A 16,442-nucleotide genomic window follows, 5' to 3' on the forward strand; every position below is an offset into this window, starting at 1 on the left:
GACTCAATGTGCAGGTTGGTGCATCCAATTTGGACAGCGAGAAGCAAGCCATTTTTTATAGCAACCGGTTCAGCTGAATCCACACTCGTCGGATGTGATAGGAGCCACGTCGCGGCTGCAATGAAAAAATGTTAGTACGCCACGAATGATGTAATGCAGCAGCATTTTCAAGCTTATATTAGCAGTTGTTCGTGTGTGATTATCCCGAGGGGAGGGGAGGATCTGCCTTGTTCTAGTGGTGCTACTGCTTGCTAGCTGAAGAACAAATAGCTCTTGTCATATATAGTAGGGCATATGTTGCTCAATTTTCTTGTACTTTCTAGAATTGTATGGCTGCATTTGTCACCTCGTTTTCCTTATGGAAATTAATTTACCGATTTCGAAACAAAACCTCCAAAGTTTCATCCCCATATATGTACATTTGACTCGTTTAATTCAGAGTATTTTATGGTTGTAGTTATGGTCAAACGTCAGCAGCCTTAGAATCATGAGAGAATTCCTTATTTAACACTGTTTTAAGATTTGTTGCCTTATTTAACACCAGAAAACGTTTTCTTCCTTATTTGACACTGAGTCTAAATTTTATGTCTTTTATGACACTTTCGTCCATTTTTAGCCTTAGTGGTGTTAAATGTCACCTGAAAAGACGTATTTGCTCCTAATGTGATATGTGACCAAGAATTTACGTGCATGTGTGTATCGGGCCAACTTGTTTTGTGTTGGCCTTGGTCCTGACCTCGACGGCGTTGTAGCAGTGTGCTTTCCGACGTACATTCATAGTACTTTCCGAGCTAATGGGTTCCGTACGAAGCTAGCACGTACACAATAAACAAGTAGGCGGGCAGGTGGATCGATTCTAGTTGGACGTATACTTATGTACGTACCAGAGGAAGCTAGCTAGCAGCCGTTATCTCGCTTGATGATTCTACTTTGGCTGGCTAGCTAACCAGCTATATGTATTGGAGGAAGCTAGCTAACACCGTAACACGAACACACGAGGCGATTGATGATGGCCACACGGTCTTTCTTTCAATCTCAACTCAGGGTTGTTATAAAGGGGCTGGGTACATACATATATACACTACGTTACACCTAGCATTTTTTGTAGCTATTCATGATCTAAACAAATTTATACTGACATCAAGAAACATTGGTCCGAAAAAATTATACTGAATTGCAAAACAACAAGGTGTGTACGGCTGTAAATGGATTTGTCAGGTGTATGGGAGCTCGCCGGGGAGCATCCAAGGGAGGCTGTATGCAACATGTGCGTCCAGCCTTTTGAATGGCAGCCTGACTTAAAGTCGGTTCAATGGAGCACTTAGATCAATTGATGGCAAAACTTCACGTACTTACTCGGCACTCTAGTATATTATGGGGTTAAGAATATAAAATGGTAGATCTACCAGGCTTGCCATCCAGACAGAGTCGCATACACTGAAGCTAAACTATCACATACCACATGAGGGGTAAAAAATAGGTCTTTTCAAGTGGCATTTAACGCCACTAAGGCTAAAAGTGGACGAAAGTGTCATAAAGGGCATAAAAATTTAGACACGATGTTACATAGGGAAGAAAAAAAAATTGAGTGTCAAATAGGAAAACAAAATTTAAAACAGTGTTATATAAGAAATTTTCTCTAGAATCATCGGTGCCCTATAACAGTTCACGTAATCACGTTCGTCAAATTTTATGATTGCAGCATTTTGAGTTTCCATTAAATTGTTCGGAATTTCCAAAAATGTTCGTATTTTAAAAAAACGTTTTTGCAAAAACTGATCAAATATTCAAAAAAACACGTTTTTATAAAAATGACTAGCACTTACGTACAAATTTTTTTAATGTTTTCAAAAAATGATCTCTTTTAAAAAAATTTAAAAAATTGTTCGAAACTAAAAAGAACTGACTAAACACCGGATGCTGCAGTAAATAGCGTCGCTACACTGGAACGTGAGTTGCTCTATGGAGCGCCCATGTGCGTTGTGGTGCTATTGAGCGCAATCAGCGAGTCTAGTAAACGTCAATCTGCCTGGCCTAGTGAACAAGCCCATATTAGGCAGAATCATTCTGACGGCCCGCAAGGCATAACGCTTTTTTTTTGGCTATTCTGCATAATTGGCCCTTTGCGAGTGATTATCCCGAGGACCTGCTTTGTTCTTGTGGTTCTAGCTAGAACAAATAGCTGTAGTACTACTGTCTTAGCAGGCAGGGCCTCTCTTGCTCAATTTTCTTTTTGCTTTCTTGTCTTGTCTTTGCCGTGCCAACATCTGTTCATGTACCTAGTGAAATTATGGTGGCATGGTAGCAAAATATTCACTTTGTTGAACGTGCTCCAGCTGACACCATATTTTGCACACTATACATGTGCAGAAAAAAAAGAAGATCTCAAAAAAGGATGTACACTATACATGTGCAAACTTGTGTGATGAAATAAGCAAACAGGTGACCTAAAATCATGATATATATTTTTTGAACATGTGTAATATACATCCATGTGAACATGTAGATTATTTGAAAATTTTGGAACTTGAAAATGTGATTCTCGAACTATTCAAAATAAAGTGCTCACTCGGAGAGGAAAATGTTCGACGAGTCCACTCATCACCTTGCTAATCTTCTTGGACACAATTATAAATTTACTGTTTCCAAAACACAAAAGTTTCATCTTTACATATGTATAGTTGACTCGATTAGATTAGAGCACTGGAGAGTGAGTGAGTGAAACAATGTCGGAGAAAGCATTCGAAGGCTCCATTCATCGCCTCACCTCCCTTGTGGCAATTGGTTCTGCCGATTTCAAAACAAAATCTCCATGGGAGTTTCATCTTCATGTAGTATGTACATTGCACTCCGATTAATTCAGACTACTTAATGACTGAAGTTACGGTCAAACGTCAGCAGCATTTTGCGACGCCTCCTTGGGCTCAGCATTCCGATCATCATCGCCGCCGGCGCCGGCCCGCAGCCGCGCCTTCTCGGCCTCGACGCCCCAGTCCATGCGCGCGATCACCACGAGCAACACCATCAGGCTGGCCGCGGCGCCGATGATGAACCCGGCCAGCAGCCCGGTGATGCCCAGCCGAGCCCTGAACCCCAGCGCCACGCCCACCGGCAGCGCCACCAGGTAGAACCCGCCCAGCACGGCGTACATGCCCACGGCCGGTCTCGCCGTGCCGCGCACGATGCCGCCGCACACGTTCAGCGGGAAGTTGACCACCTCCAGCGCCGCCATCACCTTCATCGCCTTCCCCACGCCGTCCCGCACCTCCGCGCCGCGCGTGTAGAGGCGAGGCCACTGCCGCCGCGACGCCAGCATCAGCAGCCCGCCCAAGGCACCGGCGAGCACGCCACCGAGGATCGAGACGGCGCCGGCCCTGCGCGCCCCCACGGCGTCGCCCGCGCCCAGTGAGTTGGACACGCGCACGGACGCGCTCACGGAGAGGGAGAGCATGCCGGCGAAGAGGAGGTAGTCGAAGTTGAGGGTGATCGCGATCACCGCCACCGCGCGCCGGGCGTCCGGCAGGCGACCCGTGAGCAGGATCAGGATCTCGTAGCACCACCACTCGAGGCACGTGTTGAGGCAGCACGGCACGGCGAGACGGATCAGCCGGAGCCAGTCGGCCGCGGCAGTCTTGGTCTCCTCCGGCCACCACCACCGCGCGCACGGCGCCGCTGTGGCCGCCGTCGTCTTGGCGCTCTTTCTCGCGAGGAGCACGTCGGAAGCGAGCACGTAGGCGGAGAGGAGGACCGCGACGACGAGGTCGCTGAGCCAGACGGCGGCGGCGACGCCCTCGACGGCCCTGGTCCGCGCAAGCCACGCGGTGAGCGGGACGTGGACGGCGAGGCCCACGGCGGAGGCGAAGAGCGTGGGGAGCGTCACCTCCTGGGAGCTGAGGTACGACTTGAGCGGGGCGAGGAAGGAGGTGACGGCGAGGTCGGGGAGGAGGCACAGCACGTACCGCCGCGCCACCACTGCGATGTCGGGCTGCTGGCCGAAGACGCGGAGGAGCACGGTGTCGACCCGGAGCCAGAGGAGCGCGATGGGCAGGGAGGCGGCGAGCAGCATGGCGGTGGCCATGAGCAGCGTGCGGCGGAGCAGGGCCGCGTTCCCGGCCCCGTGCGCCTGGCCGCAGATGGGGTCCATGGCGCCGCATAGGCCCGTGAGCACCGCGAAGCCCGTGGCGTTGGCGAAGCTGAAGCCGAGCGTGCCGGCGGCGAGCTGGAGGTCGCCGAGGCGGCCGAGGAAGGCGGTGGTGACGGCCTGCTTGGCGAACCAGGTGAGGTTCATGCCGATGAGCGGCAGCGCGATGCCCCGCTGCGCCCGCGCCTCGCCGACCACCGCGCGCGCCCACCCCCAGGGCCTCTTCTCCCTGGCCGCCGGGCACCCATCCTGATGATGCTCTTGCTCATGCCGCCCGTGATCATGTGGTGGTGACGGTGGATCCATGGGAGAATGCCTGCCCAGCCCGTGCTCAGTGTGAGCAGAGCACAATGGGTTTGCTTCGGGGAGAAGGCCGAAGAAGTGATGCAATGCAAGGAGATAGAGATATGGTGACGCCCGTTTTGATCAGGCATACAAAAAGAGATATGCTGATCCAAACCGACTCCAAATTTGGCATTCCCAAATAAATGCCATACCAGCAATTTATTTACTACGTAGCACGAATAGCTGTGGAGCAACTAGGTGGATGACACGGAGGCATGTGAAAAAATTGTACTAGCAACTTTGTGCATGTGGTTGATTTGGGGAGAAATTTGTTAGTAATCCATATTTATACTCTGTGATTCAGCAATAAATATCAAGACCATCTTTCAATTCAAAATAGATATGGTTCGTAAATTTGCAGGAGTTAATTTTGTGATCTGTATAAGATTTGAGTAGTGTTTTGTAGTGTTAGAATAAATATAACGTCGTTCTAAAACAAGAATAAATATTACTCTACATCTTTTGTCGCCAGCTGGACGAAATTGTTACTAACATGTTGAACATGTTTACTACACATATGTATGGAGAAATTTATAAAGTAGACCTAGAAATTATCAGCGACCAACCAAGTTTTAAAATACCATTTTCACAGGATGAACAAATGTTCACAACGTGATGAATACATTTTTAGGTTGTATTAATCACATTTTCTATATGAAACATAGTAGACTGAATAATAAAGAGTATATGGCTTTGTGCACCTATGAATCCAGAGATCAGGGATTATCCTACTTTTTGGAAGAAAAAAAAAGTGGCATCGACTGACCCTAATAGATACGGGTGGGATAGGTGGATGACACGAGGGCATGTGAAAAACAGGAAGGATAAGCTAGATTTGGCGTCGACTTAATTAATCGGGACTAGATAAGAAGATTAACATACACAACTGATGTACTTAGTGCTAATGGATTCCTGCATCCATGATTACCAAGTGGTGAAGTGGATGAAGATTACCCCGATCTGTTGGTATCATAGCTAGTGGAATGGAAAGGCAGGCACACTCCATCATTGAACAACAAAGATGGTACTTACTAAGATACATGGAAATTGGCAACACAGTAATCTATACCCCTTTATAGTGTGCGAATACCTTTGAAAGATGGTCGTTGGATGAAGCCAATCCGATGGTGCATAGATGGCAAATCCGAGCACTACTGGCCGTTGGATATCATCTACATTCCATCAGATTTTGCCACATGTACAATCTAGAAGACTCCATGGTTGAACTTAAGCATAATGCACAAATCTCAAAACACAAGCACTTCTCTTTTGTTCTAGAATCTTCCATATCTTAATTGCCCATTTTTTTTAGATGAATTGCCATTATTTGTTTTTACTTTATGCCTTACAACGCACAATTTCATGGATCTTAAAATAGATTAGCTTTTTTTATTAAAAAACTAATTGATTTTGAATGAACTATAAGAATTAAACAAACATCTACATCATGCATATATGACTCAAAGCTTACATGCTATAATGTGATATTTATTCATAATTTGGTTGCCAAATCTCATGTGTGCAATGCACGTGTACCTTACTACTTCCTCCGTTCCTAAATACTCCCTCCGTTCCCAAATATAAGTCTTTCTAGAGATTCCAACAAGTGACTATATACGAAGCAAAATAAGTGATTCTACACTGTAAAATATGTCTACATGCATCCGTATGTTGTAGTCCATTTGAAATGTCTAAAAAGACTTATATTTAGAAACGGATGGAGTATAAGTCTTTCTAGAGATTCCACTATGAACTACATACAAAGCAAAATGAGTGAACCCACACTCTAAAACATGTCTATATACATTTGTATGTAGTTTGTAGTGAAATTTCTAAAAAGACTTATATTTAGGAACGGAGGGAGTAGTTAACAAGAGAGAATGAATTCTAGAATGTACTATTGAGGATCAAGATCAAGTAGGTTCATTCCATTCATCATCGCAAAAAAAAAGTAGGAATTCTAGGATGTACGATTGGGGATCAAGATCAACTAGGTTCATTCCATTCATCGCAAAAAAAAGTAGGTTTATTCCATGGAATCCCCTAATCAAACCTGTCCTAGATAAGGCTGAATCTTGATATGTGCATCTACATGCATGGTATGTACAGCATATCTGCATCTGATAACGGTAGCATCATATGTGCAACAAATTCAGGGAAGCTAACTGCATGCCGATCATGCGTACTGGCTAACTTTGCTTGTGTGTGTGTGTGTGTGGGTCCGTTACAACATAGTTGAAGGTGTGGTGTCACTGAAGAAAAGAAGGCAGTTATCAAACCATATGCCTGCTAAAAGCAGGGCCGGCCCTAGCATCTTAGAGGCCCTTGTGCGAACTTCTGAACTCCACCGGCCATGGGCCCTTGCCTTGGCACGACTCTGACTGCCACGACTATCACCAATAATGTTGTGGCAGGTGTGTAGTGGCTGCGACCCGTCGGAAGAACCGACAACGAGATTCATCCAACGAGAAAAATCATTGATTGCATGATGCCTAATTAGTGGAGTATTGCATGCTTTTTTTAGTTTGAATCGGAGTATTGCATGATGCATGGGGCCTAATTAAAGGAGTGTTGCATGCTTTTTAATTTTGTGGGAAGGAGTATTGCATGCTGCGACTCATACTTGCCAAACTAAATGGGATTTTTGGCTGCATGGAATGGATACACATCTCACACTGCATAGATCCGGCATTAATTGAGATCGATAATCAAGGATATTAGCAGATTGGCTGATTTCATGGCCAAAATTTTCGCCGCAGAGTTAATTCCTAGCTTGGTCGCGCAGCGGGAGTAGGTGACTGGCTGAATGGTTGTCTCTTAGCTGGTCTTTTTACCTTCTCTATCTTTTCTTCTTCCTAATATGCTTATATATCTACTAGAGACATGCGAACGGATGGGCTCTGCTTGGGCTGGGCCCTAGGCGGCCGCACTCCTCGCCATGCCCCAGGGCCGGCCCTGGCTAAAAGCAGCGACAATCAACGATGATGATAAGATGAGAGCACTGGTGTAGTTAGTGCTAATGGTTGGATTCCTACATGAATGAACGATTACAAAGTGGATCGAGATTACCCCGATCTGTTGCTGCCATAGTTAGTGGGCAGCAAAGGTAGTAGTAGTAGGATCCATGGACATGGACATGGCAAAGCCAGTCAGGATGCAGAGTTCTAAAATGTGCAATTTGTGATCAAAGCTCAAGTTTATTCCATGGATTCCCTTATAATTATAAATCATATCCTAGATAAGGTCATGTTAGATAAATAACTACTGTACACTATATATAGTTCCGGGTGCAAATTAAGTTGACAGTGGTGAGTGACATGATTCAGAGCATCAGATTCACACGCATGATGGATGGATGGAGGGATCTCATCTCTCAAGTGGTGTGGATCCTAGTACTGGCTACAAGGACGGTCACATGCATGATCGATCTGCCACCTGACTCTCACTCACACGCATAGCATGCACTGGTCGACACCTACGAGCTGCTTGGCCAAGTGTACATGCATGCATAGTAGACAAGCTAACAGAAGCATGCGTGATACGTGCAACAAATTCAGGGGAAACGCATGCTAATCATGTGTGCTGGCTAGCTTTGCTCTTATGTGTATGTTTTAAAGACTTTAGATTATGAATCCGTTAGAGCAACTTCAATGGGACGACCTATTTCGTCCGCCCACGTCTGTTTGGTTTGGCGTGGACAAAAGCGTCGACTCAAACTCAAATCGTGTCTGCCCCGCGTCCACTCCGACCCATTTCCGGCCCAAAATTGCGCCTAGAATGCGTCGACGTGGACACGAAGCGGACGCGCCGCGCGTCTCCTCGCCGTCCGCCGCATCCCCACCTGGCGGCTGTCCAACCGCTATGGTCAACATAATTTATGACGACCGCCCACCTTGGGCCCACGCGTCAGCGACGGCGGTCGTCCTTTTTTAAGCCGGGCGTGCGGCGGGGCCGTCCTCATCCACTACCACTCCCCCCCCCCCCCCCCGTCCCCATCTGGCCACCCCTGCCCCCACGAAAGCGACAACCCTAGCCACCGCCAGCATGGGTTTCTTCTCCGGCGTCGGCAGCAGCCGCAAGAGCAAAGCCCCCACCCGCCATTCCCCCTCCCTCCCCGCCCTCCCCGCGCCGGCGCGCGCTCCCCGGCAGAGGCAGCGCATCAGCGTGCCGGTGCACCAGGCCGAGTGGCACTGGCACCACCGCGTGCCTCTGTCGTATCCGGACGTGACGCTGCCGCACGACTGGCATTTGGATCCGGAGAGGATCCCAGTACCGGCGGCGCCGCGGACGGCCAGGGCCCATGCAGAGGAGGTGCGGCGCCGCGAGCGTTGCTGAGCGAGGAGCAGCGCGCCGACCCGCACTTCACCATCGACTCGCTCAACTGGGCTCGATGGTTCGCCATCGAGCACGAGGAGGCGGTGACGCGGCGTCCGCGGCGTCGACCACAGCCTGCCGCCGCCCGTGCTGGTCGTCCGCGACGAGGACCAGGAGGCCGAGGCCGCCTACCAGGCGGCCATCAAGGAGAGCGAGGAGGAGGAGCGGTGGAGGGAGGCGGACGAGGCGGCTTTCGAGGCTGCCGCGGCGGAGGCCATGGCCCTCTCCGCGGCGGGCGACTGCGTCGTACCGCCGGTGGCCCCGCCGTCCCCGCCCAAAGCCGAGCCGGAGGAGCCGGCCTACATCGAGCGCTACTCCTGGACCGGAGTAGTCCACGAGTGGGTCAGCGCTCCGCCGATCTGGCTCGGAGCGACGAAGAAGCAGGAGGCGGCCTACCTCGACCACTGGCGCCGCGTTCGGCTTGTCGAGGACCGCTGGGAGGGCCAGCGCCTGCAGATGCTCGAGCGCGAGGCCGAAGAGGAGGCGCGCCAAGCCCAGGCAGCGGCAGCAAAGCCCGACATCACCGCCGTCTGGAACACGGGGTTCCCCTGGGCCAGCCCTGCGCCGACGTTGATCGACCTCACCGGTCCCGACGCAGACGCCGCCGCCGACGAGGACGCCTAGGGCAGCGCGTCGTCTAGTTTTTAGTATTTTAATTAATGTAATGTGGACTTTCGCCGGCCTTCGTGGCCGGCTTTTATGTTTAATTAAATGCATGTATTTATTTTCAAAATGCTTGCAATACTTTTTTTGGCGCGCCGATGAAATGGATTGGGCCAGCGTTGGGCGCTCGCGCCGACCCAAACACAGCGCCGGACGTTTGTGTCCGCCGGGCCGATCCAAGTGGACAAAAAGCGGACAAAAGTGCCGTCCATTTGGGTCGGTCTGTTGGAGTTGCTCTTATACTACTGCTAAGATATCAAATAAAGATGAGGCAGTTATCAAATTAAGTGCCTCCTGAAAGCAACATTAACAAAGATGATGATGATGATGATGATACAAACTTGTAGCCCACAAGAAACTCTGGTGCGACCAAAAAGAAAGAAAGAGAATACCTCTGTTTTGGAGAAGAAAAAGGGAAGGGTAAAGAATGTGTGTATGCGTCTGTTGGATGATAACCAAGCAAAGGCGGCAAATAATGGGCTCACCATCACTCCCCACTATCAGCGGAATAATTTGGCCAAAGTGACTTGGCTCCTCTTTTCGGCAAATCCAAGTGCATTGCTTTGAGGATATCCTACATTTGTTTGTGTGCCTTTCCAGGGTGCAAATGCAATATCGAGGTCTCTTTCCCTTTCTCTTTTGCTAGCAAATTTATGCTTTAATGAATTGGTGGAATTGAAGGAGCAACTTTAGTTAGTTTTCACCATCCTATCCGCCTAATTTGCCTTGCAGATTAAAACAGAGTTGCTTGCAGGAGTTTCTCACGTGCATGGCCATGTATTCCAGCTGCAAGCAAATAAATGTATAATATGTGTATGATCCTTGTCCGCCAAAATGAAAAGAAAAAATGTGTGGTCCTTTTTGGAGGAAAGAAAGGACAAGTGTGATCTCTCTTTTAAAAGGCAAATGGAAGGTTTGGAGGCTGGAGCGGGTTCAATAGGATTTTCTTGAAGAATCACTTTGATAATTTCCACAGAAACATGAGTTATCAAAAGTGTGACTGTTCGCTTTCTAGTCTTAGGGAGTGAATAATTCCTTGACGTACATTTGAGAGAGAGAAAGAGTGGAGGGGGAGAGTGATGTAGTAGTACAATGAAGAGGGGAGATTGACCGGGCTGGTCGATGGCACCCCGATCGCATGGGCTAGTCGGCATCGAATGAAACCGACACCCCTAAGTTCAGGGGTGTCGGTGAGTTAAGCGAATCAGAGAAGCAGGAAGGAGAAAAATGTCGGGGCGTATTCACACGACTGGACTAGGCAATGAACGCGGCGATGTTGTTCGGTGAGTAAAAATAGCTTGGCTTACCTGAGTTGATATAGACTGATTTTGGTCAATAGAAGGAGTAGCTATCATGATAAGTGATGGTGGAATCCAAAATGATGTGCACTCGGATTTAAAGCGGGGGCACATTTGTTCTCACACGGCTGGACTCTCATCAGTCATGCGTCCATCCATCCAGGCGAGTCTAGCTAGCTAGCAGTGTACGTACTATGTCACATACGTAGATGTAGATGATAGGTCACTCACGTCATACACTGTGCCCTGTCATCCATCCGGCCGGGTACATGGTTTTTTGTTTGTCATCTGGATCACCTGCACAACCAAATCGAATCGAATCAAAAAAGCCAACACTGTGATCGATGTGCAGGTGTGATCGACATGTACCATGCATGATGCATGCTTCCTGTCATGTAGTTCACCTTCAATCTCTGTGCACCCCCAGTCAGAGTAAACCCCATTGTTTCAAATACGAAAACATGTCTACATAATTTAGTTCCAGTGTGTTATCAAACAGCAATGTTTCAAATTTATATTTCCCGCAAAAAATAAAGTTTCGAATTTATATGTCGTGTTGTTTGGGGGAAACAGTAAAAGTAGAAGTTTCAATGAAGCGAATCGTATAGTATCTTATTTGTTTGAGATCACGAATCGTATATCTTGATGCAGGGCCCTCGGAAAATTCACTCTCACGCCAATATTATGAAAAATTATCACCTGGGCAATAGTTTTTACGGTAAAATTTGTATACACATAAACGAAGTATGCACACAGATTAGGTAAAATTCAGACTCGAATATTCTTTTTCAATGCGATTCAACTACGAGTAATTATGAATGGAGCATGTTCAGAGTAATAAAGAAGTATGACATATGCGTATGTGGCATATGAGGAGCGGGAATAAATATATGCTCGAAGGAGTAGAGGACAATTTCCCTCTATTTCACCGTGTTTTCTGGGACTAGCCCACCGACTCACCAATCACTTGCATGATGCATAAGTGTGTTCGACGCGTTTTTGTCGCAATTTTATGAAAATATGGTACCAATAGGCATGTACAAGCCTGTACGTGGAAGTGACAAAGATGTTGATTTTCTTTGAAGAGTAATATCGTAACCAACCAGTGGAGAGCATTATTTATGCCTACCTGTACGTTGATCTAATCAGCTTGATTAGCTAGCTATGCATGCAATGAGCCATGCATGGCTCACGTACCCTATGAAGAATGAAGAATATTATGTGTGTAAGAAGCAAATGACCACACGTTCATGCATGCCCGGCCGATCGATCAGGTCGTGGTGCGCCGCATGCTTAGTCGCATACATGCGCGTCACAACAACCCAATAACCAGATGGATAAGTACCAAGGAGCAGATGACTATGATCCACACGCATACGAGTACTTATCTGTTTCAAAAAAATCGGTAACAATCATCTAGCCGGCGCTAGCCTCTGCCTATAAATACGAGAACGGATTGATTAACCAGGGGGGGTGGATGACACGCAGCACCCCATCGGTCCATAACTCACGCACCCGAGGCCGTACGGCGGCAGCGTCATGGAGGTGAAGACGCGCCCACGGCAGCAGCGTCCTGGAGATACGCTCGCCGGGCAACCCGGTCCCGTGGCTGTGCGTGCCCTAAGGAGGAGGAAGCCGCGGATGAACCCATCCGTGTGGCAGCGCGGTGGCATCAGCGCCCTCGCACGCATCCGGCGGCGGCAACACGTGTACCGACGAAGAGCGTGCCATGCATCTGCACCCTCCCATTGTTTATATTGTGTTACTATCTTCTAGCTTGCAGATGGCCTACGGATGAAGATTGGTGAAGCGTGTATACATGCGTGGCTGTGCATGTGTACACAGGCTATCCGGAAGAGAAGAGCACCCAGAGGGAAGCGGTCACACAGAGGCAGCGACTACACGCGCCGACGAAGGCCGCGGGTACCCCGGCGACAGATCATGTGCTGCGCCTCGGTGCACTTGTAGGCCGCAGACGATGGGCCGGTGTCCGCGATGACGATGGACGTCCGCCGGCGAGCCCAGCGAAGCCTTCTGGCCACACGCTACATCAACAATCAACCCCAGCATCCTTCTTTGTCAACGACATGTATAATTAATCTTCTCACCTTTTCTCTCTTTTCATCTCCCGTTTCAGTGAGGAGCGACGATGGAGAGTGCGCCCCGGGGAAGGGAGAGGACCAAGAGGAGATGCTACTGGCGGCGACATAAGCGGCACCGGGTCAGAGCAGCAGGGAAGAAGAATGCATCCGCGGCGACGGCGGCGGCGGGAGTACGTTGCCAACGACGGGCAGGCGGCCGGCGAGATGAAGAACACGCAGCATGGACGCACGGGAGACACAGGCACCCATGGACGCCGTAAGGCCACCGCCCTTCACATCCATCGCGGGAAGGAACGCAGCAACCAGAGGCCCAAAGGCCATCGTGAGATCGCATCTCGCGGAGACGCACAGCGGCAAGGGAGTCCTCGGAGCCTCGCACATCCAGTCACCACGCAAGCAACACCAATGCCGGCGACCGCCTTGTACAAGCGCCAGGAGGAACTAGCCGGTCATGACATGGAGGGGAGGCTCACGTTCCCGGATGCCTTTCATTTTCAGGTGTCATGTTCTTGGCTGGAGATTACTCGGGAGCTGCCGGAGCTTTTCAACGACGCAGCCCAACTGCTAGCCCCGGCGCTCTACCATTGCGGCCTTCATGGCGCTCGGCGAATAGCCCATGGTATACAGGTCGCGACGCACAGATTGCGACGAACAGGGCCACGATGAACGGGTTCATGACAAAGGATATACAGACATACAAATTTTGCATCACGCTCTTGGAAGAGACGGCATGGCGGAACCGGAGCTCGCTGACGACGCAGCCCGAGACTCGCCTTTCCCTTCAAGACGCACAGATTGCGAGGAACAAGGCCACAGTGGACAGGTTTATGGCGAAGGAGACACCGGTGTACAGGTTTTGTGTCACACTCTTGGAGGGGACGGTGCGGCGGAGCCGAAGCTCGCTGACGGCGTAGCCCGAGACTCGCCTTTCCCATCATGACGTACAGGTCCTTGGTGGAACCAATATCCGCAACGACATATCTAAGACCGGTTCCTCCTTCACGAGACACGCGTCCCCGACGAACAGGTCAATGGCATACAGATCCTTCATTGTGCCGGAGTTTGCAGCGACGTAGTACCAGACCGGTCCCTCCTTCGAGAGGTTCACCCAGCATGGCGAGAGGTTCACCCTTCGGCGTAGCACCAGCCCAAGGCGACGCGGCCCCTACAACGCTACCTTTATACGGCCTCGTGAGGCGGCCTCCTTTGTCTTGGCGGACCGCCGAATACTCGGCGTCTAGCCGAGACAAGGTGCCAACCACCACGGCCACGCCAATGTGAGTGCACGTCAGTTTTTATACTGACGCCGGTCTGTCCAAACTATTACTCCCGCAAGGCGTAGCCCCCTTGCATACCTCGACGAAGTTATTGGTCGTCAAGAAGTCTAAGCCGAGCGCGACCCATGCCACCCTGACAACAAATACTCCAACGCTGCCAAGACCGACGAGGCATGACGGACTGAGGTCTACATCGACGAGCTCGCATTGTCGTCATCTTCAAGCAACGCCGCCATGGGGCGACACTTGAATCTACTCTGACTTCTACATCAACACACTCCCCAAATCCCGTCCAAGCTCCGACGAGGCGAAGCCACTTCACCGACATGTCTTCTTCCGATGAAGCTATCCATGTCTTGCCGGGCACCGACGAGGCAAAGGCAAGACACACCGTGTCTGACACCGACGAGGCGGACACCACCAGGCCGGGCACCGACGAGGCGAAGGCCGACCATCTGTCTGAGCTGACGAGGCCAGACATCTTCATCATTGGACATCGACAAGCCCGAGGGATGTGACTAAGCATCGCCGGAGCGACGGACGTACCGCTCCACTCTTCTATTCCATCGCATCATCACCATCATCTACACCGAGCAATTGAAGAAGACGAGACTTGAAGACGAAGACCATTGCAGCAGCTTAATCGGAGGTGGTCCGTGGCTCCGGCTCACGGACGTAATTAATCGGGAGCCTTCCGAGACCCCGTGAACCAGAACCTCACAATCGCCGAAGTCATATTGGCCGAGCTAGCAGGCCATTGAGTGCTTATGTAAAGGGATCATGTAATTTGTTTTCTCCCACGAGAGATTAATAAAGTACAAGTTTCCCTATGTTTTCTTTGTGTACTCAGTACACTGGCACGCCCGCAATTTTTTATTTCCCCTGGCGCGTAGAAAGATAATAACACTATAACCATCGATGTTTGTTATTATTTTTCGTGTCAAACAAAGTGGATCTCAAAAAGTAAAAGAAAAATCTCTTGACATGTATATATATATATATATCTTTACCTACTAATAAAGCGGCTATCGCTTCTGGTCGTCCGTCATTAAAATTACCCTCTAAGTTGATAAAAATTACCCACCAATGCCACCCATAAGTGGGAAAATGATTCAACTTTTCGGACCAAAAATCACCGTCTCCTTTGTTGTCATATAGCTGCGCGACGAGAAAAATTCATGAAACGATAAGAGGTAGAGTGGTTGGCTGATCGCTCCTATAGGGCTTTACTCCCCTGGTCGGGAAATAAAACCATGTTCATGATTTTGAAAAAATGATCATGTATTCAAAACATATTCGGGAATCTGAAAAAATGTCCATTCACAAAAATAAAAATAAAAATTTGTTCCCCAATCCCAGCTTTCACAATATTTATCTTACCTTTCTCACGCAGGGCTTTACTCCCCTGGTCGGGAAATAAAACCATGTTCATGATTTTGAAAAAATGATCATGTATTCAAAACATATTCGGGAATCTGAAAAAATGTCCATTCACAAAAATAAAAATAAAAATTTGTTCCCCAATTTTTTTTAAAAAGTTCGTCGATTGAACAAATGTTTGTTGAGTCAAAAAATGTTAATGAATTCGAAACTGGTTCATACATTTAAAAAAATGTAAACAAAACTAATGTTCATGATTTCTTATTTCTTATTTAAATTAATTCGGGATTTTAATATTCTAAAAGTTGCAACTTTTCAAAAAATGTTTGAGAAATCATAAAAATATATGTGAATTCAAAAATGTTAGAAAATCATAAAAGTTTTGCAGATTCAAAAAATGTTGGTGTTTTTGCAAAACCATGTGCATGATTTTGAAAAAATGATCATGTATTCAAAACATATTCGGGAATCTGAAAAAATGTCCATTCACAAAAATAAAAATAAAAATTTGTTCCCCAATGGTTTTAAAAAGTTCGTCGATTGAACAAATGTTTGTTGAGTCAAAAAATGTTAATGAATTCGAAACTGGTTCATACATTTAAAAAAATGTAAACAAAACTAATGTTCATGATTTCTTATTTCTTATTTAAATTAATTCGGGATTTTAATATTCTAAAAGTTGCAACTTTTCAAAAAATGTTTGAGAAATCATAAAAATATATGTGAATTCAAAAATGTTAGAAAATCATAAAAGTTTTGCAGATTCAAAAAATGTTGGTGTTTTTGCAAAACTGTTCATAAAATTATAAAAAATCACAATTTCTGAATGGTCGGGAAATAAAATCATGTTCATGATTTTGAA

General features: G+C 48.0%; 1 protein-coding gene across 1 annotated transcript; it reads right to left on the reverse strand.

Annotated features, from left to right (window-relative positions):
- Positions 1-2,727: 2,727 nt before the first annotated feature.
- LOC125553266 (MATE efflux family protein) lies at positions 2,728-4,607 on the reverse strand. Its single transcript, XM_048717075.2, has one exon. The coding sequence runs from the start codon at positions 4,445-4,447 to the stop codon at positions 2,888-2,890; it is 1,560 nt and encodes a 519-aa protein (XP_048573032.2). The 5' UTR covers positions 4,448-4,607; the 3' UTR covers positions 2,728-2,887.
- Positions 4,608-16,442: the final 11,835 nt, after the last annotated feature.

This window comes from Triticum urartu, chromosome 4A (genome assembly GCF_056163025.1).
Source record: "Triticum urartu cultivar PI428250 chromosome 4A, HENAU_Tu73, whole genome shotgun sequence".
NCBI lineage: Eukaryota > Viridiplantae > Streptophyta > Magnoliopsida > Poales > Poaceae > Triticum > Triticum urartu.

Coding starts and splice junctions, on each gene's coding strand:
- LOC125553266 (XM_048717075.2), bottom strand. CDS start 4,447: ATGGATCCACCGTCACCACCACATGATCACGGGCGGCATGAGCAAGAG.